At 30.8% G+C, this 24,824-nt stretch overlaps 3 protein-coding genes across 4 annotated transcripts; all 3 read left to right on the top strand.

Annotated features, from left to right (window-relative positions):
• The first annotated feature begins 10,297 nt into the window (after nt 1–10,297).
• Nucleotides 10,298–14,986, top strand: LOC132724255 (complement component receptor 1-like protein). The gene is made up of 4 exons (XM_060709089.1): nt 10,298–10,325; nt 13,037–13,165; nt 13,550–13,723; nt 14,781–14,986. Exons 1-4 carry the CDS (start codon nt 10,298–10,300, stop codon nt 14,984–14,986), a joined length of 537 nt encoding a protein of 178 aa, XP_060565072.1.
• Nucleotides 14,987–15,093: 107 nt separating this feature from the next.
• Nucleotides 15,094–19,193, top strand: LOC132724259 (uncharacterized). Of its 2 annotated transcripts, XM_060709092.1 has the most exons (7): nt 15,094–15,371; nt 16,134–16,328; nt 16,618–16,683; nt 17,088–17,196; nt 18,120–18,236; nt 18,658–18,736; nt 19,069–19,193. In XM_060709092.1, exons 2-7 carry the CDS (start codon nt 16,248–16,250, stop codon nt 19,136–19,138), a joined length of 522 nt encoding a protein of 173 aa, XP_060565075.1. In that variant the 5' UTR covers nt 15,094–15,371; nt 16,134–16,247; the 3' UTR covers nt 19,139–19,193. The 2 variants fall into 2 exon arrangements, with proteins under 2 accessions (XP_060565075.1, XP_060565074.1); XM_060709091.1 differs by having other exon boundaries at nt 15,094–16,328.
• A 365-nt stretch (nt 19,194–19,558) lies between these two features.
• On the top strand, nt 19,559–24,496 carry LOC132724246 (adhesion G protein-coupled receptor B1-like). Its single transcript, XM_060709079.1, has 8 exons — nt 19,559–20,163; nt 20,756–20,859; nt 21,673–21,775; nt 22,075–22,225; nt 22,373–22,442; nt 22,736–22,802; nt 23,075–23,160; nt 23,508–24,496. The coding sequence occupies exons 1-8, from the start codon at nt 20,146–20,148 to the stop codon at nt 23,701–23,703; spliced, it is 795 nt and encodes a 264-aa protein (XP_060565062.1). The 5' UTR covers nt 19,559–20,145; the 3' UTR covers nt 23,704–24,496.
• Nucleotides 24,497–24,824: the final 328 nt, after the last annotated feature.

Below are 24,824 nucleotides of genomic sequence, written 5' to 3' on the forward strand. Positions count from 1 at the left end.
AGTTGTAATGTGTTGAAAATTGCATACGTTCAAGAAGGTTTTAACATTGCAAAAATCAAAGTTGATACCAGACATTGTAACATTAAAAGAATAAACGGAACGGAACGTAACATTACCAAACAGCATGCTTAAATAAATGATGTTTTGTCTCTGGTGATAGTAAAGTACACTGCATTGTGTGTTTAAGTCATTCATGTTTTTCAAAATTATAGGTCAAATTCATATAAATCAATCATTTTTTAAAACAGGAGAGTATGTATTCACAGTATTTTTCAGATGTCTTCGTTCCTTGTCTGTGTACGGCTTTTCAGGTGTTTCCTTATCGTAGCTCACTTGGGTATCAGACACAGGTGGTAATGGGATTCGGCCGTAGAACTTCTTCTCAAATTGATCACCTGTCTTCTTTGGCTCTTTGGGTGTAGGACTTGTATGTTGTTCTTGTAATTGTTCCGGTGGAGTCAGATCGTCAAGGGAAAGTTGATCATCGTCCGGTATTTTGTGATGAGAGTCGTCGCTATTTGCAGTTCCGGAGCCACCAACTACCATAAAGGAGAAAACATGGTTTATACGTTAAAAAATCTGGAAACAAAGTGATCCCTCGGAAGCATTAATCGCAACAAAATTACATCAGAATTGCAGACTCGGTTTGATTGAGTCTGTACGTGAGTGATTATGAATAAGTGCAATGTCCCTCACGCCCTTAGCACCGGCTTGAGCGGTACTCAATTCTCAACCTATAACAGTGTTGAGAATAAAACCTCATACTATACAACGTTCTATCAGTCATTCATCCTACTTGTTTTGATGATTCGTGAATATGAAAAGAACCAATACAATTTTACCAAGTTTTAATATGAATCTACCTATGATATAACATATACGTATTTAAACACATAGTTAATCATAACAGGTTTACTTTTTATACATATAATTGGTTTAAATAACATATTCTACATATCAAGAATATGAATTACATGGTGTGTAGTGTCCTCACGCAGCTCTCTCATCGCCTGTTGTTGTATCGAGTTTGGTGGAGGGTTCGATTTCTCTATCGGAGTTAAATGTACGTCATCAAAAACCTTAGAGCGGTCAGTGTCAATATCTTCCTTTGTCAAGTCATTGTCGTGCTTGTAATCTTTATTTCGTCGGCTTTGGATTTTTTTCAGAAAACTTGGCTTTTCGAAACCGAGGTATGGTTTCTTTTCTACACGAACATGTGGTCCTCTTCTCGGTGGTGGATGTTCATCCATTCGTAAAATTTCTCGCCTAGTTTCAGGAGCAACTTTTGCGGCTTTACTCAGTCTTTTCTCCAGTTTTTCCCTTTCTTTTCGTTCCTTGTGTTCTTGACTAGCTTGTAGGAATGCAGCTGGAGGGACACCAGTCTTTTCTTCTTCATCAAAAATATCCGGAAAATCTGTTTTCTTTTCAGGAACTTCAGGTTTTGGCTCTTTTGGCTGAAAGAAAAATTACTGTTTGGAAAATTTAACATTTCATTTTCTATGCATACTTATTGCAAAGAAGTATGGTGAGGGAATTCATGTATGATATGATATCAGCAAATATTTAAATTTAGTTTGAAAAAATGGCTGTTTTCATACTTGTAACCTTTTAAAGCTTTATTGATGTTAACATCAATCTGCATACTAAACTTCACATGGCCGTATATTACAAACACATATCTAACAGTAATTGAAATGGGTAAGAAAAGCTGTTAATCAACGAATACAAACGATCCATAACTTTACGTTAAAGTCAACGTATATCTATCATTCGTGTTCTCATTCAATAGAAAATGAGAGACATATAAGAAATCTTACCGGTTTCTTGAAATATCTTAGATACACACAAAATGCCAGGATGAAGACGTCAATCAGAACCAGGAATACAAACAGGGAACCAAAGACAAGAAGTACATCCGGGAATATAGCTTGAAAACAATAAAGATCATGTAATAGTTTATATTTAGAATGGTATCATATGAAACTATGAATAAAAATTCAGTCCGACAAACCGATGATAATTTACTTTCCTTCCACTAGCATCTAGTGTTAACATTGAATTAGAGCATTTATATGGTGACCTTCAATTTATTTATCGTGGGTCAGTAGTTGACCTACTGTTGTCACGCAAGAACAAGTTGATGGCCATTTATCAAAAATGAAAATCCAAAAATTACAAATTGTGATTAGTATTCCTTTATACAAATGAAACAAAGCTTTTTGTGGCACACGTGTTATTTCCATTGTCAATATTAATCAGACAACATCAAATGGTATGAATGTCAGCATTTCAATCAATTCATGTGCCAACAGGTTTATCGATATGCAATTTTGTACACGAATATTTTTACTAAGTTTGTTTTAACTTTACCCACCCATCACATGCTTCTTCTCATCTAGGTAATGAAAGTTTGTAGGTGAAATAAATCAATAATTGGGTTTGTTACTGACCTACGGAAATATAAGGGGTTTGTTGGATTATACAAGAAATCGGCTACCGTTTCGCCGCCTATCAATCAAAAAGACCCCTATATTCCGTAAACACAAATAACAATAACCAAATAATTAATATAAACGTAAGTTTTTCTTCTTCGAGTGAACATATACAATGTTCCAAAATACTAGTTTACACAAAAGGGTAATATCGACAAAGAAATTCACTTCTATACAATGATACTTAGTAAATAAATATATGCCTACGTTGTCCTGCCAGTTATAACCAACAAAGTTATATCTATAACGATTACAATGGAAACCAAATAGCCACAAAAATCTACCTATAATAAATGATGTACAAATATCAAATCATAATTTAGAAAAACATCTTAGAACGTACAAAAGACACATTCAAGTTCAACACCATCCCAAAGCCCGATGACTTCGATAAACCCACCACAGCATAGTTGTTCTTACACACATACACAACTTTGAATCCTTCCAATCATACAAGTGCTAAATCAACTTAAATAAAATACTATTTTATGTTTGGCAATGTCTGAACAGACTATTACCACTATTGCATGCCTTTTTATCAGTACATGTTTAAATGAATAGTACTTTAATGTTTACCTCTGACATAAATCAGTTTTTCAGACATATAAATACCGAAAGAAAACATTACCGTTTCCTTTTTAAAATGTTTATAAATCAATTTTTCACACGAAGTGATTTGAATCGGCAGCAAATATAATATTTAAAAATGAACACATTTTTTAAAGGAAATCTCAATTCCTGATAATCTGTAAATTTACCGTGCTTCCTAAAATGTAAATCATGACATAATTGTAATTAAACTGCAACATCATGAAATCACCCGTAAATGATATAACCTTTCTCTAAGGAAATTGAATGTCTATCTCGTATATATTAACTTATGTTTTACGTTAAGAATATAGAGTATATGAGTGAGCAGACGATCCCGTGGTCCGATGTCATCAATGGGTAACAACTTTGGGTAACAACTTTGAAAAACTACCTGGGTCTTTAAGTGATATCAGACATATAGCACCCAAATAGATTTCTATATAAAGTAAACGAACGAGAACTGTAACACCGCACTTTTGGGTCCAACGAAATTTGAGGTCCGACCCAAAATTGCATTATGTACTTTGGGGTGCGGTCCAATGTTGAAGAATCAACAAGGATTTTAAATTATCTTTTTAAGAATTTTTTTTTCTTGTAATTGTTTTTTTTTTCTTCATATTTTCCAGTTATTTTAAAAGAATGTAGAAATTTTATTAACTCCATTGCTTTTAGCTAATTGCATTATTCTCCTGCTTTTTTATTAATCCTTTTTATAGAAACATGATAGAAAAGTATGAATTCTGGGCAGTCTTACATTTTTGTAATAACACATTTCAGGAAAACGTATGTCTGATTATAGGTTGAAAAGGCCATTTATTTAGCTTACCGAAATATGACATGTAAAATTTGACTAGTCGTATATGTAACCTAAAGCAATAGTCTTAATATCATTAAAATAATAAAATATTTAAGTAGTCACATGTTAACGGTGGAACTTTATAATAAAGTTTTCAGAGGGGTGGTCTAGAGGGGATGGTGGAGTGTCGAACCCCACGAAATTTCAAAAATAACGGTTTAAAGGTCCATTATGTTTTTTTTGTATTTCCCCCAAAATGCTTTTTGGTGTCCTTTTATAGACCTTTTTATAATACGATTTTCCATAGCAAGGAAATTTGCATTTCGCGCATGAGCATTCTGCGTAAGGCAAAACGCAATAACGATGTCTACAGTTTATCATACTTAAAGGCTTTAATAGATGCGATTTCATGTTATGTCACCCAATAAATATTAATTTTGGGATGACTTAAGGCGGGATGTACTGAAAACGTGAATTTATATTTTAACAGGTATACGAATATTTGCGGGGGTCAAAAAGAGCACACACATGTCGTTTGTTTAAGGTATCATTAGACGACTTTTCCATCAGTAAGTTAAATTGAAACAGCAGGGTGTTAAAGATAAAATTTTATTACCCCTGTATTACATAATATTACACAATTTGTATTGAACACTTCCTTTTGAATAAATGGATTGGTCAGGCGGCAAGTGTCAAACAGACTGACACGCGAATGTTTGCTCATTCAACCGGGACGTTTAAATATCATGATATAGTTAATCAGTTACGCTTATTTAAATGGTAATTTATGTAACTTTTAAATATACCGATCAAACTTTATGGATTTTGAGAAGAGTAAAATTGTGTGACGTGCATTATTAGAAATAACATGTATTACGAAATAATTGGATAAAAAGTGTGTTTATTATGTATCTCTTCCGTGATCGTAGATTCTTAAACAAGTATCTTTTCCATGCCTTTTTATGGCATTCTTCGCCACAAAGCTACAAAGTCATCTTTTTTATATTTGTTAAAAGCTATTTTATATAATTATCTACCGTTTACCTTGAACTAACTCGGAATTGTCTTTGAACATCTACTGTATTTCTATGTAGAGCGAAGCATTATTTTGCCCTACGCAGATTGCGCATGTGCGAGAAATTTCTAATTCCGGTCGATTATTCATAGCAACGGACTGCGTCGTAAAAAGGTATATAATATTCAAAAAGTTACTCATCGCACAATTACCTGAACCATTGTTTTTCATCTGTTGCTTTTCGGCAATAAGTTCAGTTATAATGAATCAGTATTTTATATGGAAATCAAATACTACATTGCTTACATTTTGCTACAAGTGTGACAAATATTTCACATTCATTGCTTTTTTCTCCGGTAACAATCTTCTAGCATTCTCTAAAACCTATCCAGCTAGCTTACGGAACGTCGGTGGTTCTACTCAGGTACCCATTCGTGCCTGAAATAATGCACGGAAGGGCACATGAGGTCTTCCTCCACCAGTAAAGCTGGAACGTCGCGGTATGACCTATACTGTGTCGATGTGACGTAAAAACCCAAAACAAACAAAAAAATTCTCTAAAACCATACCATTATTTAAACATTAAAAAATTCATGTTTTCCCTTTCTAAATGTGTAACTTTTTATATATTTTTTCTGAGGCATACTGTGCCTTCAAGCAAAAGCTCATTAAAAGATTGACTCTCCATAACCTTCCAAAGATCAAGAAAGACACCCTCTGTAATAAGATTACCCTTAAAAAAAATTCTTGCAAACGACCTTAAAAACACTTAAGTTTGTTGATAAGCTTTTTAATGTATATTCTATAGTCCGATCGAAAAACTTGATATTTTACCCGAACATTGCATTATATTTATAGTTCTTTGGAAAGAAAACTTAACTGTATTTTATATTACACCCCATCAACATCGTTATTTTAATGAATACAATCACAATTTATGTACTACATGTGCATTACTTTGTTATATGGACACAATATTTAGATATTCCAAGTGGTAAAATAGATAAAACACTTATCACTTAAACATCAAACACATTTTTATTACTGCTTATTAAGATTGATGTAACTACATTAGTATCGACCGTCTTATTGAACTCAACCTCATCTTTTTAAATACATGTAACACATTTTCAAATTTTGTCAACAACCTTTTATAATGAACCATTTCTTGTAAATTTGATATTGTCATCGTAATCTTCTATGGGGGTAATGATCTAGTATCTTATATATGAAAATACCTAATTCGATTGCATAACAATCTTAATTAATACAGGTCATAACAGCAATGAGAGTGCGTAATCAGAAAGTATCATCATGAAAGTTTACACAGGTTGTATAAGTAAGTTGTATACTTCATGATGAAACCAGAACTTAATCAGTCTAATGAATCTCAATGCATCAAAGCTGTTCTACTGTTTCTAATCATTCTATATACTTACCTGTGAAGATTCATTCAAAATAATTTTTAAATGACTTTAAATATTATTGTTAGTTAACACATATTTTAATTTCTTTTTTACTTTATTAACGCTTGCAGAATTGTGATTTTTTTATATAATATTTAGTTGAATAAGCATTAAATATAGAACATGATATTGCTTTTCATTATGCTCGAATAAATAACAGTAATGTTATCAGTTATACATGTTTAACACGCATTTTGCAACAGCGAATAACAATTAATTTAGTTGCATATACTATACGGCGATTGTTTAAGAAAATTTAAAGCAAAAAGAAGTATAACATTTTTATTATTTATTTATTAAAGTCTCATCTATATACATGGTACAATATAATACAACATTAAATATATCATAAGAACATGTATATAACCATTCTATACAGAATTACAGGAGACTACAAATGTATAAAACACATAAATATATATATAGCATTTTATAATTATGACTATTTACATGATAAAACTATGCTCTATGTTAGAATAAGTAAGAATAAAACATTACGACTTTGTAGTTAAAAGAGGAGCACTTATGTCATTAAAAAAAATAAATAAGTAAAATAAAAATTATAATAATAATCTACCATAATATTATTTACAAAGATAAGATTTACGTCTATTAAGAATATCGAAACAGGTTTTGGCACATATTCTAATTAAGGAGGTATTTGTAAAAAGAAACACAAGTTTATCATTATCTGACTTGTTATAAAATTCTGGATCGACGGCTGCCGCCTTATGAAATAAGTTTTGTCTGTAATCATCATAAAGTGAGCACTGTAAGATAACATGCGATTCTGATTCAACGTTATTAACACAAAATGGACAAGTACGGTTTTGTTGACTTAAGTTTTCATATCTTCCAGTTTCTAATCTAATGGGAGCAACCCCACAGCGAAATTTACAGAAGGCAGATCTGTGTAAAGGTGGCATAATCATGGTGCAATAATTCTCAACACTATAATCTTTCTTAAAAGTACAATATGTTCTTAGTTTATTTCTTCCTCTACCTGAACTACCTACAGATCTATTGATAAGCTGTTTCCAGTCACATACATATTTATCCATCAAAAAACATATAGCACTATCAACAATAGCATGTTTTGATACATAGTTAGAAATGTCATAAAAATGGCTGAGTCTACATTCAAACTATTTCGACTTAACACGAAAATACCAAGTTTTAGAATTATTGTTTGCATTACCATGAGCCCAAAGAGCAATTCTCTTATTCAGCCTGGACGAGTTTGTATTACTTAAACGAGCCCAAAACGTAAATATAGATTTCCATTGGCGAACAACTGGTGGTTGCCAGGCCATCTCACCTGCAAGTGCCGCGTTAGGTGTATATTTACCAACACCCAAAAAGAACCTCAAGGCTTTATTATGGACGGCATTAACACATGAGAAAGACCGGTCACCCCAAACCGCTGCACCGTAGTTTATCACGGGCCACACAATGGAATAATAAAGTTTGGTGTAGACAGCGTATGGAACGCCTCCTATACTCTTGCATTTCGCGATAACAAGGCCTAGGGCTCTACCTGCACTTTGAGCTACATGTTTAGCAGTTATATTAAAGTCCAAGTGTTCAGTTAGAATTAGACCTAAATATTTATATCTATCCACAATTTCAAATATATCGTTGCCACAAGTAAAAATTGTATTACATCTAGTAATTGCGACATGTCTAAAATGTACAACTTTGCTTTTTTCACAATTAATAGTCATATCATTTACAGAGCACCAGTCATTAAGAACATTTAACAGACACTGTAAATCATTTGAGTTCTCAGCAAGCAACACAATGTCGTCAGCATATAATAAAATACAAATTTTTTCACCTTCAATATCAATTCCTACATTGAATGATTTCAAATATGTAATCAAATCATTGATGTATAAGTTAAAAAGCAGAGGCGAAAGAATACAACCCTGACGGAGACCGGTTCGAACCTCGAACCAGTCAGTGTTCAGTGAGTTTACTCGTACTGATGACGAAACAAATGAATATAGAGAACTTATAGCTCGGTGCATTTTACCAGAGATGCCCGACTCTTGAAGACGCATCCAGAGCATGTCTATATTGATAAAATCGTAAGCTTTTTTGAAATCTATAAAGGCTGTAAATGTTGACAATTTATGTTTGATTCTTGTTTCAACAATACTAGAAAGAGATGAAATGTGATCAAGTGTACTACGTTTCCTTCTAAATCCATTTTGTTCGTCATGTAATTTATTGTTATCTACAGCCCATGAACTAAGACGACTGTTAAGAATAGAACAGTAAAGTTTGTACATGGCTGATGATAAGGCAATACCTCTATATGAAAGTGGGTCTCTCGGGTCAGCTGTGGACGATTTTGGGATAGGGTTTATAACAGTTTTACCCCATGAGGTAGGAATAACCCCCGTATTAAAACACGCATTAAACAAAACATGAAGAAAATACACTGATGTGTCATTTTTTAAAACCTTTACAGGAATATTATCGGATCCACATGCTTTACAGAGATTCGCACTTTCAATAGCTTTTTTAACTTCAAGTATAGAGATGTGGATGTTATCATTAAATATAAGAGTGTCTTCATGTACACTATCAATATTGTGAACGTTAAATGGGATATTTGATAAATTCACATTTTGGAACAATGAACTAAAGTCGTGTTTCCATTTAAACAACACATCGTCAACATTAGTAGATAGTTCTCCATTTGGTAGAATAACTTCCATTGGAATTGGTTTGGTTTTTGAAAAACCTACACCGATTTTACCAATAGATTTCCAAAATGAAGTGCTATCTACCTTACAATCATTCAACAGGTCATTTTTTATGTGATAGAATATGTTGATATGAAATAAAGAACAAAGGCAAATTGGAAACGGAATGGAAGTGGCCAAACAATGCAACCTTAAGAACTGTTGACATCTAGATAATCAGTTGATAAATTTGATATACTGTATAAAGAGACAAGGGGATACACTTTATGATTATTACCATTTATATAGCATGTTTTATAGTATTGTAGTTAATGTGTTAAGCATATAATACTCTGTCAAAAGTGCAAAAATCAATAACATATCTCGATGAATATGGGATCATTTAATGTGCTATATAAAGCAAATAAATTCGTCTGCATTTCAGATTATTTCAAAGTTGGAATAAATTGCTTAACGAGTTATATAAATGGATCAACTAATGTTTGATCAAACATAACTTACAATGCGCGATATGTAAGACTGTCTAAAACGAAGATGAAAATTATTCTGTCATTAATACTAAGATGTTTTATTGCAGACGTTGAGGGTCAAATAAAGATATCTGATAGATAACTACATGTTTATATATAAGTCAATTTTATAACAAAAACATACATATTATAAAGTATTTTCATTCATGAATCATCAAATTATATACATTACTTCGTTTTTTAACCTCTTGACACCTAATCTTAAACAAACTTAACCTTAAAATGTCTGTAAAGGTGAGAATGCAAATTCGCAAGTATGTTGTACGTTTGATTTGATTTTCGGCATCCAAACAAATAGTTCATACTTAAATCATTGTAAAAAATATTCATTTGGACAATATGTTCTCGTGCATATTCAAAGAACAGGAGAAAACAAATTTCAATGACCAGTTCTATTAATTTAATCACGCTTATATTTCACACTAGCTCTTAGACTGTTTGATATATCTGTGTGCGTGTGCGAATGCCTGGGCATGTGTGTGAGTGTGTGGGTGTTTTTTGCAGTTGTTGTTGTTGTCGTATTTTTTGTAGACACTAATAAAAATTTAGATTTAATATAGGCTGCATGTTATGTGTAGCCTATCAACGTATAGGGCCGTTTCATACGAGACTACAGTTCGTTTAGTATAAATGCTTGGTAATGTATATTCGACGTTCATATTCATATTCATGATGTTCGATAATGTCTGAACAATGCCGACAGCCGGGGAACAGTTTGAAAGTATACTGTTTCTAGAGAGGTGGTGAACAAGAGTAATGCACACAACTTTAGCTGATTAACCACACGGAGAGAAAATAAAAATAATATCCTTTCCAGCTTTGAAAGAATGCAAATGATTCGATGGATGCCGATAGTAATTATGCAACTATTATATTGCTCTCACTTTTCATTGATTTAAACAGGAAAACAAAAATCAAAGTAGTCAACATGCATATTTTATACAAATAGATATATTGTAATGACAGGAAACATCAAAAGAGAGAGTATGTTCGATGAAATCTGGCAATAACCAGTGTATAATTGCGTAAGCTGCTATACAAGGAATCGAATACATTGTATGTGAATCCGAAATTCTTGTTAATTCGGCAAGAAAAAGACCGAAAGAAGTAATGTCCTCTTGTACGTTATATCAGGGGGAGATCTCTCTATCAATTTTTGTTACTTTGCTTCTAAGTATTTTTCACACCGACATCATTGTTAAAACAGTTATTCAAAGTGTAACATGGCTGCTGAAAAGGAACTAAAATTCAAATACATTATGCTTCTGGTGTTGAGATTTGAATTCTTCTCGATACAGTACTTTAGGACGTTGGACGTGTTGCAGCTTTTAATGGCTCACATGAACATAACTGATTAAACCAATTTTGCGATTTGTAAGCATTTACGTTATATTCCCATTTCTAGAATTATTACACTAAAATGATTTACCTATATACAAGTTTTCAATGCTTAATAGAGATAATTTTCATTATATATGTTTACAATGTCCTTTTCCTTTTATTAAACCTTTTTTTAGCGTTCTTTTAATATTTTTTGTTCATATTTTGGCATTCATGTTGTATTAAAACTGAAATAAAAATATAAAAGTGTTAATGTTGTTGTGTCGCCGCGCAGTAGATTTCTAAATAATGATCTTTGTTTCTGAAATGGTCAACATCAATTTAGGCATCAACAAGAGTGTTAATTCCAATTAATCATGATTGAACTGTTTAAAGTGAATTATGCTACTTTGTTCATTTGTGTTTTGCTACTTTCATCACAAATTGAAATTATTAGTATATAGCATGACAAGGCTACCTGCTGAAGTCTGAACTTTTTTTTAACCTTGAAAATATCTTTGCATATTTAATTGAAAAAGATTACAAATGCTGTCAAGTTTAACACTAGTTTGGCAATGATATTTAAACCATGCATACTGTTAAATATCTTCTATTGTTTTTCTTGATTATAACTAAAGATGTGTGATACATTTAACCTATTGTCAAAATGGATCAAAACCAATAACCACTAGACATTATGTTCATATCTAAACGAATATACAGTCAATTTATTTTGCCCTCGGTCGAGACATTGATTACATATACATTTAACATTATTTGATAATTAAATCAATTGTTATATATAGTGTGCAAATTCGTTAGTGTTTAAAGGAATGGAATTACTCTAGAGGTGATTCTGAAAATGAAGACACTAATTCTGTTATTAATACTGGGATATTTTATTGCAGACGTGAAGGGGCAGATAGGGGTGACGGGTACGTGCAAATGCGTGTCTTACTTATTGTTTATTTGGTAAAGCTTTTGCTACAATATACATGTATATGACTGAAAGTTAAACTTCTCTTTTATAAGTTTATCCTGGCGAGCTCACAATGAGAGAATTTTATCTTTTTAATAATATGAACCTTTGATTACATAATAATACTTGTTTTTTACACATGGTTTGCATTCATGTATTGTAATTAAACACTAAAATAATTGCAAAGTAGTGGTCACACATGTGATACAAACAGTACAAGTTTTAAAAGGATTACATTTTATTTAAGAGATAAGAATATGTGTTATCGTTTACCTAAATATTATTTTTGTTTTCGAAGTCTATTTACAAAGTATACTGTATGTAATTCGAGAGATTATCTTTTCTGACACATCATCTTAGGAAATTATTTGAGGGATGACCACGTGTAAATTTCTGTTTTGTTATATGAGTATAAAGGTTAAGTTAGTAGAAATTGTTATTCGTTTGCTGTCATTTTAAGAAAATTGATGCCGGTTAAGCAAAAAATGTAGAAAAATGTATAATGAGGGACAGAGACTTCATCCTGTAGCCTTCAATGGTTCAACAAACTACAGATCATTTAGCATTCTGTGTAATTTATCAGAGACACCAGTATTTCAATACTAACGCCACATTACATTCCAAGAATACATCGGCAAAACATTGTCGCTGCAATAAAAAGTGCTCAGTTCCAATGTTTATAAGATAATCTAAGATAAAATATTTTAGATGTACGAGTATAAGCACTTTGACTTTTGCATAGTTGATTAATTGAATTATTTACTTACCATTAGATGAGTTACAAAACTGAAATATTCTACTAAGTACACGTACATTATAAAGTAAACAGTAGCCGTTTCTCTTATTATTTTATATTTAATGTTCATTAATAAGAAGATGTAATTTCTTACCTTGATTTGGAATCTCTTTAATTACATACGATCATAAATTGTAAATTGTGAGTGATGCCCGTGCGTTAAGTGATATTCTTTTAAATGAATATATCATTGTTCTTCTGCACCATTTGTCCAGGGTTATAAAGAAGAAATCAAATTATAGAATGCTTTTCCAATGACTATAAATGAGTGTTTTTAATACTATCAATGTTTCGGTATTCCTTTTTTAACATTGATGATGAATTTTGTTTAAATCAGGATGCACAGTGGCAACACAAGCGAATTGTCCGAATTTCCTCACCAACTCGTATTGTAATTTAGGAACCTTGCTATGTGAATGCCCTGTCGGGTATACAGCAACTGCCACCGACATTACTTGCGAATATAGTAAGAATTTTATTCCGTAACGAACGAATACTTCGTATGAGAAGTTTTGTTTAAAGATATGCATGCAACATAGTTGGGCAATATCATAGAGCTAACATTAAATTTTTTATATAGACGAAAAAACCTTGCAATATGATTAAAATGTAATGAAATCTTTATTTTATTAATTGCTCGAGTGTGAAAATGTTTGGGATTTTTTTCTGAATATTATCATCATCAGTTTTACAATTAAATAACGCTTTTGCTATTTATAATGATAACATACAATAAAAGAGAAAAGTAACGTAAAAGTACAGCATGTCACACAAAATGTACCATATCACTCTTTTTTTCCAAACGTTAAATTTCAGGTATTATGTTTATTAAACTCATATAAATTTCTAGATTGTGGAAATCTGACTGATCCGGACAATGGCGCAGTTACTACCCCAGACGGTACTCATACTGGTGATGTTGCACAATACACTTGTGTTAGCACATTCAAGGTTGTTGGCACGGCAACGAGAACTTGTCAGCAAGATACTGGTTGGGATGGTGCTGCACCAACATGTGAACCAAGTGAGTATCGATTTGCCTGTTAAAATGATTCTTCATTTAATTTACCTAATTTCATTGCTTTCAAAAGTTATCCATTCAACAGTTTATCAATGTCAAAACTGAGGGGCGGCGGTTCAAGCCCCAGAAAATGCAACTCTGTTTTCTTTCTTTTTTTCTTTGAACATTATTTATATGTCTGTCATTTTACTCTTTGCAAGCAAAAATGTTTTATTTTACATTTAAAATTATTATCGGTATTCATTGATTAAATTTTGCCAATTTTTGGTACCTGATGTTTTGAAGTCTAATAAAATATAACCTAGACGGTAAAAGTAATTCATATTTCAAAATATAAAACAATATACGTTGAAAAAAATAAGGCAAACTTTGTAAACAGATCTTCATTTTGGTTAATTTAGGCTATTTTGAATAAGAAAAATTGTCAAACAAAATTTATCAATGGATGGGGGAGGGAAACATTTTTATACATATTTAAAAACAATAATTTTGTTTTTGTCATTTGTTAGTTGAATGTTATTATTTAATTCGTAGTAATGGTCAAAAGGAAAATATTTTTTTCATAATGATTATATAATAGACTATGTTGAGTTACTCATTTCTGAAAAATAGCCCTTTCAAAAGCCAAGTTTTAGTTTCTAATTTCCTTAACACGTTAACCATACGGTAAACTTTGTTTAAATTTTGAATAAAGGTGTCATTTAAGGTGTATAACTGATCTATGTTGTTAAATTAATAGTTCTTTATAGTGCCCATTTGGACATGGTCAAGTGCTTGTTTTCAACATTATTGTAATGGTTTAGAAGTGCATCTGCTTTTGTTTTAAGAGACAGACGAGCGTGATGCAAAGTGTCGGTGTGATTTTTAAAATCAAACAACATACGAAAACTAACTATTTAATACTTAAAATCTTTGAAATGTCCTGTCAAATCAATTTTCTAATTGAATCAATGTTTGTACAAAAACTTTGTGATATGTAACAGTATCAAGATTTTGTAAGTATTATAACAGTTACTGTGTTTTTGAGTATTCAAATTTGAATTTGCTATATGGTTTAAAGGTAGACAGATGTGCACCAGAGAAACTGACAACAGAGGCACAATTTGGGATTATACACTTCTTGGAATGGAAGTAAACAAAACATGTGGCGAAGGTTTTACAGGTAAAACTACCATTGGCGTGGTAAGAATTATGATGAAGTTAACTAAAGAAAGAAAATTTGGTTACATGTTTAGATTTCTCATAATCAGAATGAAAACTGATTAGTGGTATTTTTTTTTTATTTGCAATATGCAGAATAATATTTTTTAATTGACACATCAGTGACGGTTACAGCACAACTTCTGTGTTAAGTTATTGAAAATACTTTATTATTGATTTGATATTTGCATGATCATGTATTTTTCTAACAATTCATTTCACCAAAATGACATAGAAGAAATAACCAAGATGATGTTTTACAAAATAACAAGAATTCCTTGTTAAGGTCTAGGTATTTCCATGTGCCATTTAAAAGTGTCACATATAGAAATCATTATAATCATTTACATCATAACCAGGACACATAACAAGAGCATGTTCTTCCGGTGGAAAATGGCAATTACCTGTGTATAATTGCATACGAGATGCCGTACAAAATATCAAAAATGACGTAAGTAACCTGTTAAATCTGTTTATGCAGCATTATTATCGGAACTATATAAAGTTATTTTTTCGTCGTGAACTGCGATTGTTACAACTTGACATTTGCTAAACTTTAACAGTTCTTTAAAAATGCAATTCCTTTCTTTGACTCGTTTTGTAGTCGGTCAAAATCATAATATTCTTGAAATATTATATTTTGGTCACATTCGACACTATGTAAATGGAAGTCCGAATATTTGATTGGCTACGGCTAAATATATATACTGTAAAAAGCACTGGTTTGTTCCAAATAAAAGTACGTATATGCAAAAAGTGTTTATTATCAGCGCAAATATAACGGATCTGAATATAATTTTACGTTATTCGTTGCCAAGGTTGATGCACTGAGTAATACATCTCCGGCTTCTAAAAGTCCAATAGCGATTGCACGTTCTTGCAACGACATACAATCCATGTTTTGTACTTTTATGTTAGGTACATCTACACTCTATCGATACATGTTTATATTGGTCATTATGGTCAGTTGCACGAAGTGCACGTGCTCGTTTTCGATTTTCAACGACCTCTCTCAAAGTATGGTTTTGCATGGTTAATTTTGCATAGAATCCTTAAGAGTAGACGACAAATTGGGGCATTACATATAATCATTATCTAATGTGCATATTTTTAAAATAACACGTGTTTAATGCAAGTTTGTTTTTGGGGTACTTATATGTTTCGTTAAGTGTATAATGAATATTACTAAAATTTTATGTTACTCGTTGCCAAGGTTGATGCACTGAGTAATACTTCAGAGTCGGAAACTTTTCATACTGTTTTGGCTGATATAGTAAGCGCCACAGTTCAAAGAGAAAATGCAAGTGAGAAGTTAACAAATGGAGAAATGAAACTGCTTACAACGTCATTGAAAACAATTGCGACTGTACTGCCACCTCAGTTAGTGATTAATGAGTCGATTTTAGATGTAAGTCCATTGTCTCAACAACTCTTTTTTCATGCAAAATCATGTTAGAAAGAAATATATTGCTTAATATTCAAGTTTGAAACTATCAATTTACTATGAAATTTATAACAACATGGCTTTATTTATGATAATTTTCATGAAACTTTTATGAATGTATTCAAAAGTACAATATAGTGTACTGAGCAAACAAAGTAATTTATATATTGCATATGGAAGAATGTCATTAAAAAAGTAGCTGTGATAATACTCGTTTTTTGTACTAATTATCGTTTTTGTATTCTTCTTTCAGAGTTTCTTTGATTCTGTGGGCAATATCATTGACAACAATAACAGTGACACCTGGCAATCAGAACCTGTACATCTGTTGTTTTTTATCTTTGGCTTCTTTATATATGTTTGAAACTGTAATGCAGTATCATTCTTTTGCTACGAAAAAGTTATTTCTACTAAAAGCCACAAACTCTTTCTCAAGATGATTAATTTCCTGAAACCCGTACAATATAAAATGAAACATGATCATTTATGATCGGTGGTGTAATTATGTTTACAAATGTTGCAAATGAACATGCTTTAGAACAATAAGGTAAACTGAAATGTAATAATTTTGTAAAAGTGTATGAACAACATATTTTACAAGGAACGAATACTACGAAACGATTAAGTCTACATTGAAAGAGGGCAAGTTTACAAACCTTTTTTTCTAATTTTCATAGTTGAAAAAACAAAGGATGTTGTAATTATTGGATAATCTTGTTTCAGGAGAGTACAAGTGCAGTTCAGCTAGTGTCAGCTGTAGATCAAATTTCTGAAACCCTCAGTGAAAATTTGCAACCTGGTGACATACGAAATATAAAAAAAGCTAATATTGGTATGAATTTTAGTGACTTAAGGGACGTTTGACACAGATGTATACTACTTAAAAAAGACAATATGCTGATATGAATTAAATTACCCTGGTCGGGACCTACTGTTTAACAACAGATTATAAGAACCTAACATTTTCTCTATTTGACACTAGCTGCTGGTACATATCGGAATATCTATCTCGAGGGTAACTGTTTTCGACTATTACAAGGCTCTGCCAAGTTTTATCTATAGTAAACAGTTACTATTTCCATCTGTAACGATAGCCTAAATTTTATCCTTTTCTTGCCTATTACTCATAAATAATATTTCGGAAGGAAACAAACAATTCATTTAGCACTTTGAATTTACAACTTTGAGAACACAATTCATTCTTTAATGGCCTCTTTTCATGAAACGCAACTTATCTTACAAGTTTGTGTAAGACATATTTTTCCAGCAATGTTCTCAACTTTAGATAACTTCGTCTGATATGATTTAAGGATAATTTAAGTTTTACACAATTAATTATATCCCTAATAACATTTAAAAGGCTTTTAAAACGTTAGTTCTATAACAGTTGATGTTTTAAACCATGGAATCATTACAGAGAACAAGACGGGATAAAACATTGTAAGTGCTTGCATTTGTGTCAAACTTAACTACTTCATCAAACGTTTCGAGTGTCCATTAGCCAATCCACACAGTGTTCAATGAGCTAAGCCACACAGTGTAAACCCGTTGTCTCTGATTTTTAGGAGACTTTTAAACACTGAAACTATTGAAAACTACTACCAATTATATACAATGTATATGAAATAGACTTACCGGGGACAATGGTAAAACAATAATTGCTCTTCGATTGGGCCATGCATTAGAAAACAATTAGTAGCCGATTTTTGCCAAATACTTTATTAGATAACATTAATCATTAGCATCTATTTTCAGCGCTTCAGGCACAAACATTAGCAGAAAGCAAGATTGTGTATCCGGACGAAAACGTTGACATCGAGTGGCTTAACACAGCCAACAGCAAAATAGAATTGCAGCCACAAGCATTTGATGGTTATAAAGATTAAATTATCATTGTCTGTCTTAAAATTTGTATCATGTGACACTATATACTTTTGTGTAGCAAGACAAACACATTTAAAAAAACAAAAACTTTTGAATATCTTGTTAATTTCTGTATACTGTGTATATTTGAAATTTGTAGTTTTATGATATCCATTCTTATAAAGTAATGTCACCATGTCAATTGATTAAATAAACGTCTAAATGTTCTTGATAAACTGCATTCTGGATTTCAAAAAAGAAATGAAACGAATAAATATTGCATACCGCATAAAGAAATACTGTCTTTACTATTGTACATGAAAGTTTACGAGTTATAATACTAATTCTAAGTATGCAGGATGTTTATGTCGAAAATGCTGATTAACATAAATTGTCTGCACTTGTTCTAACCATTATGACGTACATGTAGATGTAACAGATCAAGTCGTTGCTACAGCTGTTGTATACAGGAACCTCAGTGGTATTCTACCAAATACATATTCTAAAAGGTACGGTTAAATATTAAAGCTTTAGATTTTTAATGATATCTTTTAACATTCTATTTAAAATAATATTATTCTACTCAAAGTCATGCTAAATCAAATTAAAACCTTTGTAGCCTGTATGTGTTTAAACAATTCAATTTTTAAGAGTGTACAAATGTAAACAATATAATCATTTACATAGTATTTGATATCAGAAATTATATAGTTATTATAGAAATTATAGAAATTGACTTTCCTTAGAATGTGATAGATTTTAACATATATTTTATAATAATAATGTTAGCTCTTTAAATTGTTTTGCAATAATATTATACACGCATAAATCATGTAAATAGTGCAGATGCAGTAACTTCAGAGAAAAACAAAATAAATGGACCAATCCTTTGCAATGACGATACCGTCTAAATATTCAGCAAGGCAGTTAAATCCTCCGATTTCCATTACATTTGAGCATTTTGATGTGAGTAACAACTGACAAAATTGCTATGAATGTGTAGAATAGTATACAAAGTGGCAAAAACGTTGCAAAATCCAGTTGCTTTACTTTAAAAATGGTTAAATAAAACATTCATTTCAAGATATCATTGAATAAATGATTTTAGTAATCTTTAAAAGAAAATAGTTCATTAATGTTTAATTCGTTGGATTTTAAATAATAGTGTTAAAAATGTATTCCTCAACGATATATAAATGTCATGTCTTATTTATATTTCAGAAAACTTTATCATCTCCAATATGCGTTTATTGGCAAATGGAAAGGTATTATTTTGTTAAAAGTAAATTAAATAATCTAACTAGCTATCTGATAAAATATTTTTATATTGTTCTAATGAAGTAAACGCATTTCAGAACTAGAGACTACTAGTGTTAGATAAATCAACGGCATTTGCTTTTTCTAAATTGTTCACAATAAACATATTAAACGTTTTATCTTTTAATTGTTAATGTACAGAAAATTAGTGGCATTTGTTGCAACGACACATAGTATCAAATGTTTTGATACACAAAAGTAATATCGAGCAAATGTGATTTTTGTTTTGTTTTATTTTATATTATTTTTAATTTAATTTTTCATGGGTACACCTCGACCTTTCCACACGTGCTTAAACACCACCTAAACATTTTATTGATTTTTACAGTTGACCGATATTTAACTGATTTAAGCTCTAAGATGTTGTTAGTCCTAATTTAATGCTTCGTTTCTTTTCAGTAAATTCAGTGCTTTTATTTAAATATATGTATAACCTCATTAAGCTGAATAAACCTGACACTTGATGTGTGCATAATTATGTAAGATTACATTTACCAGTGAATCCCAGGGTATATGGTCAGACGATGGATGTGAGCTTATTTCAACTAGCAATGACGTCTCAGTTTGTGAATGTGCACATCTTACAAATTTTGCTGTATTGATGAGCCCTATCAAACAGGTAGTGTCTGTATTTACAATAATTTAGTAAGAAATAACGCAATGCGATTCTGCGAGTCGTTTGCATTTTTTTGTTTTTTACCTAAACTGGGACTAATTGTTACAAAATGTTCAAATGTAATCTCTGGATTTTTTTCAAGAAATGTTTTACTATGAAATGTAAAAGTCAGGGTGTTAATTATATTTCTATATAATAAAGAAAATACTATATATTGGAAACAAAGAAACAAGAAATAAGGCCCAAACATTACCTTCAAGTTTCAACATTTTACTTCTTATTACTTTGTTTATTCGATTGATTTGATTTAAGCATGATTGTGTTGGAAGCTATATGCTTATTGAAACACTTGTATCCGTTAATGGAAGCAATAATTTTAATGTGTCTTTGCGGCCAGCAAACATTAGATTACTCATTAACCTCCATTCCACTTCTCCACTCTATTTTATAGTTAATGCTTATTTAACATAATCATATATCTGCTGTATTTTTATAGGGAAGATATAAACATTTAAATGTAACTCTATCTATATAACTTTAATAGTTTCTGGACAATACTTAGAAAAAATAAAACGATATAAATATCTTATTCCAGACTGAAGAATCGGCTTGGGATCTTCGAGTAATTTCAATGGTCTGTCTTTCTATATCTATACTTTGTTTGGTTGCAACCATTGTTCTACACGTTACATTCTGGAAGTAAGTTAACTTTGAAATCATATGATGTTAGGTACCATGACAAAAGCATTCTGTAACTATAATATAAATACGTTCTTAACATACATTGCCAATGAAATGAGTTACTAAAGTTATCATCACTTTGCTATAAATGTCCCATTATGTTACTTTGGTTAGGATTGTATGTTAAGAAATACATGTATATCTAAACTCTTCTAATTTGACCAATGACTGAATAACAAAACATAACATTAATAATCCCTTTCATGTGTTACAATAAAAACCAATTGATAGATATGACTGTACTGATATAACTTACAATACCAGTATATAAGTCAATTATTTTTTTTTATTATTATTGTGGTTTTGTACTTTGAAAGACAGTGACGTTAATTTAGTAATGGTAGTACTTATTCAGCATTTTATCATGTTACATACATGTATAAACATTAATATAATAAAACATAAAATGAATAAAGAAGCAACAAATATTCAGCACATAAAAATAATACAATATCACAACGTTGACTAGTATAATGTATCACAAAAACCTGTTTATAATCATAAAAGATTTTCAAGTTACAAAACTTAGCAACTTAGCATAAATAAGAAGTATAGTATTTTAATAGTTCATAGGAGAGTTTTGATATATTTCTAAACATTCATTCCTAACAAAAGTAGCATAATAGGACATAAATGATGACAACTTATAATATTATGATCAAATGAAGTATTGAAGTTTGTGACAATTTCATATTGAATGAAGTAACAGACATTATAATATACACATCAGTTTAATCTGTTAAATTGTTACAATTTGTTGTGTGTTTGTAGACAGTTGAGAAGCGAGAGAACAACTGTGATGATTCATTTATGTGTATGTTTAGTTGTGGCCTACCTTGTCTTTCTAATTGGTATCAACAGAACAAAACGCAAAGTAGGTTTTATTTAATTAATTATATCCCTGATTTGATATAAAAAATGAAATATACATTCGTGGTAATGACATTTGAAAATAGCGAAGGGGTCAATGAGATTGAAAACAGTTTTGTTTTTGATAATGAAGGTCCAATATAGCCAATATATATAAAACTCAAGTTAACATTCATTCGTTTTGTTTTCTAGCGTAATAATAGTGAACTTGTTTTTCATGGCTTTCTGGTAAGTTGATGTATATTATGGCTTTTATGGTTTGCTTTTTAAATTATTGAAATAATTGTTTTTTCTGTATTTCAGAAACTTTGTACGGCTATAGCAGTATTTTTGCATTACATATTTCTGGTAGTATTTGGCATAATGTTTCTACAAGGAATCCAAATCGCCATAGCTGTACAATATGTCTTCAAGACAAGGTTGAATCTGAAAAGTCTTCTGGCAATGGCATGGGGTATGCTTAAATTTTCAGTCTAGAAAAATCTAAATATTATTTAATGTGTTTGTGTTATTTGCACTGAAATCATTTTATTTTATTTCATCAATGATTAAACTTTATCAGATCAAATTAGAACATTGTGAAGGATTTTCTATCTTTCAGGTTTACCAGTTGTCATTGTTGGCATTTCAATGGCTTCGTCAGAGCTTGAAGGCTACGGGAACAAGAAGATGTAAGCAACATTAACGTCTTGTCATACTGTTTCAATTATGTAACATTGATACATTAATTTGCCAGCAAAAGCTTCTTAATTATTGATATATTTGACTGGATATTGTTTTCATATATTTTATTTTCTAGTCAATTATTTTTAATGTGTGTCTTTCTCCATTTAGATTTAGAGGATACAATTTTACATAAGAATGCATTCTTACAAATGTTGATGGTGAAAATTTACTTCATATTAATTTTTTGTTATATCTGTTATTATTTATACTGTAAGTAGTCTTTTTTCGACCATTTCAGATGCTGGTTAACGTCTGACAATGGGTTGATCTGGTCATTTGTTGGTCCGGCTATTGCTATTATTTCTGTAAGAATTCTTTAAACGTGTTTTTTTTAATCCTTTACTTTATAAAACCGTAAAATAGTAATGTTTAAAAGAAAATTTATAAAAATGAATGCGTTTTACAATAACAATGTATAATGTATGAAAACAGGTTTTCCACCTCGATACATTATGTGTATGTATGTATGTAAAACAAAACGATTAAAGATGCATTTTTATTTTGTTTGTTTATATTTTTCACAGTAAAGATCAAGAAAAAATCAAAAAAATAATAAACTAATTATTTGTTGTTTAAGTTCAATGCCATATGTCTATGTCTGGTTATACGTGCTATATGTCGCACAAGAGCAATGCAGAAACAACCTGTTGGGAAAAGAGTAAAGTGAGTATATGTTTTGTATTTTGAATTTTTATTGTTGTTATTGTTGTTTGTCTTATGGACTCCATTGACCAGCTACATATTTTATCAAATTTTAATTGTGTCTTTTGTTGTTTTAATTTTTCGATTACATGTTTAAGTACATTTCTGTCAGAAAAATACAGTTAATATCAATACATTGATATAAAGACATATTGAAGTTTTTGTAAATGTATTCATTCCTGTCAGGGATTAAATTCAATATAAATAATCATTAAATAACACAGTCTTTAATTTTTCCTAGAATCTTTAAGCTTGTAACTACTTTTGTTCAATTGAAGAGTTATTAAATGTATTATAATTGTGTTTAGAACAAGCATTTGGGCACTATGCGTATTGCTTCCACTTCTTGGTATTACTTGGATTGTCGAGGTGTTCTACATTGATGGTAACTCGGAATTCCTCCAGTACATATTTGCAATTTTAAATGGACTACAGGTAGGACTTGTCATATACATTTCAAGACAAATTTCATATCTTTGCAAAAGGTATTTTACAAAATCTTGAGAAGTTAAGTGCATAGCAAAATAACCCACATTTTTATCCAGTTTATTGTAACACATTTACAAAATCTAGGTAAATGTAAACCACATTATTTGTCAAATCACAAAATTCAATAATAAACATTGATAAGATAAGTGTATGAAAAAAGTTATTCGAATAAGGTTTATCATAATTTGTGTTATTAACTATGTCATAGTACTAAAACGTCCCGGTTAAATGATATTGTAAAATATCTGGCGAAAAAACCGGTCACGTATACTTCTGTTTGCCACATGCCACCTTGCTAATCCACATAATCAAAGAAGTGTACAGTACCAATTGTGTTATATTATGTACTACAAGGGTAATACAATTTTATCTTAAACCCCTGCTGTCTCGATTTTAATTACTGGTGACAAATGATAGTTCAATCATAGGACTTATGAATACGCTTTTGGATCATTGAATTGTTAGTCTCGCATATTTTCTGTTATCTTTTATAAATATCAAAATATGTTTTATATGCACTTACAACTTGCCAAAATTACTGTTTTACGGGTGACATCGCTTGAAATCACGTTGATGAAAGCCTCTAAGTATGAGAATATGAATAGAATATTGCCCATGGAATTCGCATTCACGAGTTTAGGAGTTTATATCTTTAATAGTGACACTAGCTAACCTTTGTTCTCCTTTACCGAGTATTTGTAATTGAAGATATACCAATTTGACGCATTTCTACACACTTAAATGCAACAGGTGTTTAATTTTTAATGCTTGTATACGAAGCTTTCTAATTCAGAATCGAATGCACCAATCCGGGGATTTGTTTTTATTTAAAATAACCCGAATGCATCAATGTTAACTTAGAGTTAATTATTAACATTTGCCTTTGCATCAGTAATTTATCAAAATAAATTATTCTATAACTTAGATTAAATCAAATTATTTATGAAGTTATGGTTTTTTGCCTTTCGCAGACTGAGCTAGCATGCGCAAATTGTTCCTTTCGTTTCTCAGGAAATATCGTATTGTAAAAGGTCTTTTGTATTGAACATTAGTCTGTTAGTCTGTACAACCATTTCTTGTGTCAGGATTTGCTCATATCTCTCATATTTCATTGTGTCTTAAATGAAGCAACCGTG

This window comes from Ruditapes philippinarum, unplaced genomic scaffold (assembly GCF_026571515.1).
Source record: "Ruditapes philippinarum isolate M1 unplaced genomic scaffold, ASM2657151v2 ctg1525_1_1_1_1, whole genome shotgun sequence".
In the NCBI taxonomy this organism is placed as follows: domain Eukaryota; kingdom Metazoa; phylum Mollusca; class Bivalvia; order Venerida; family Veneridae; genus Ruditapes; species Ruditapes philippinarum.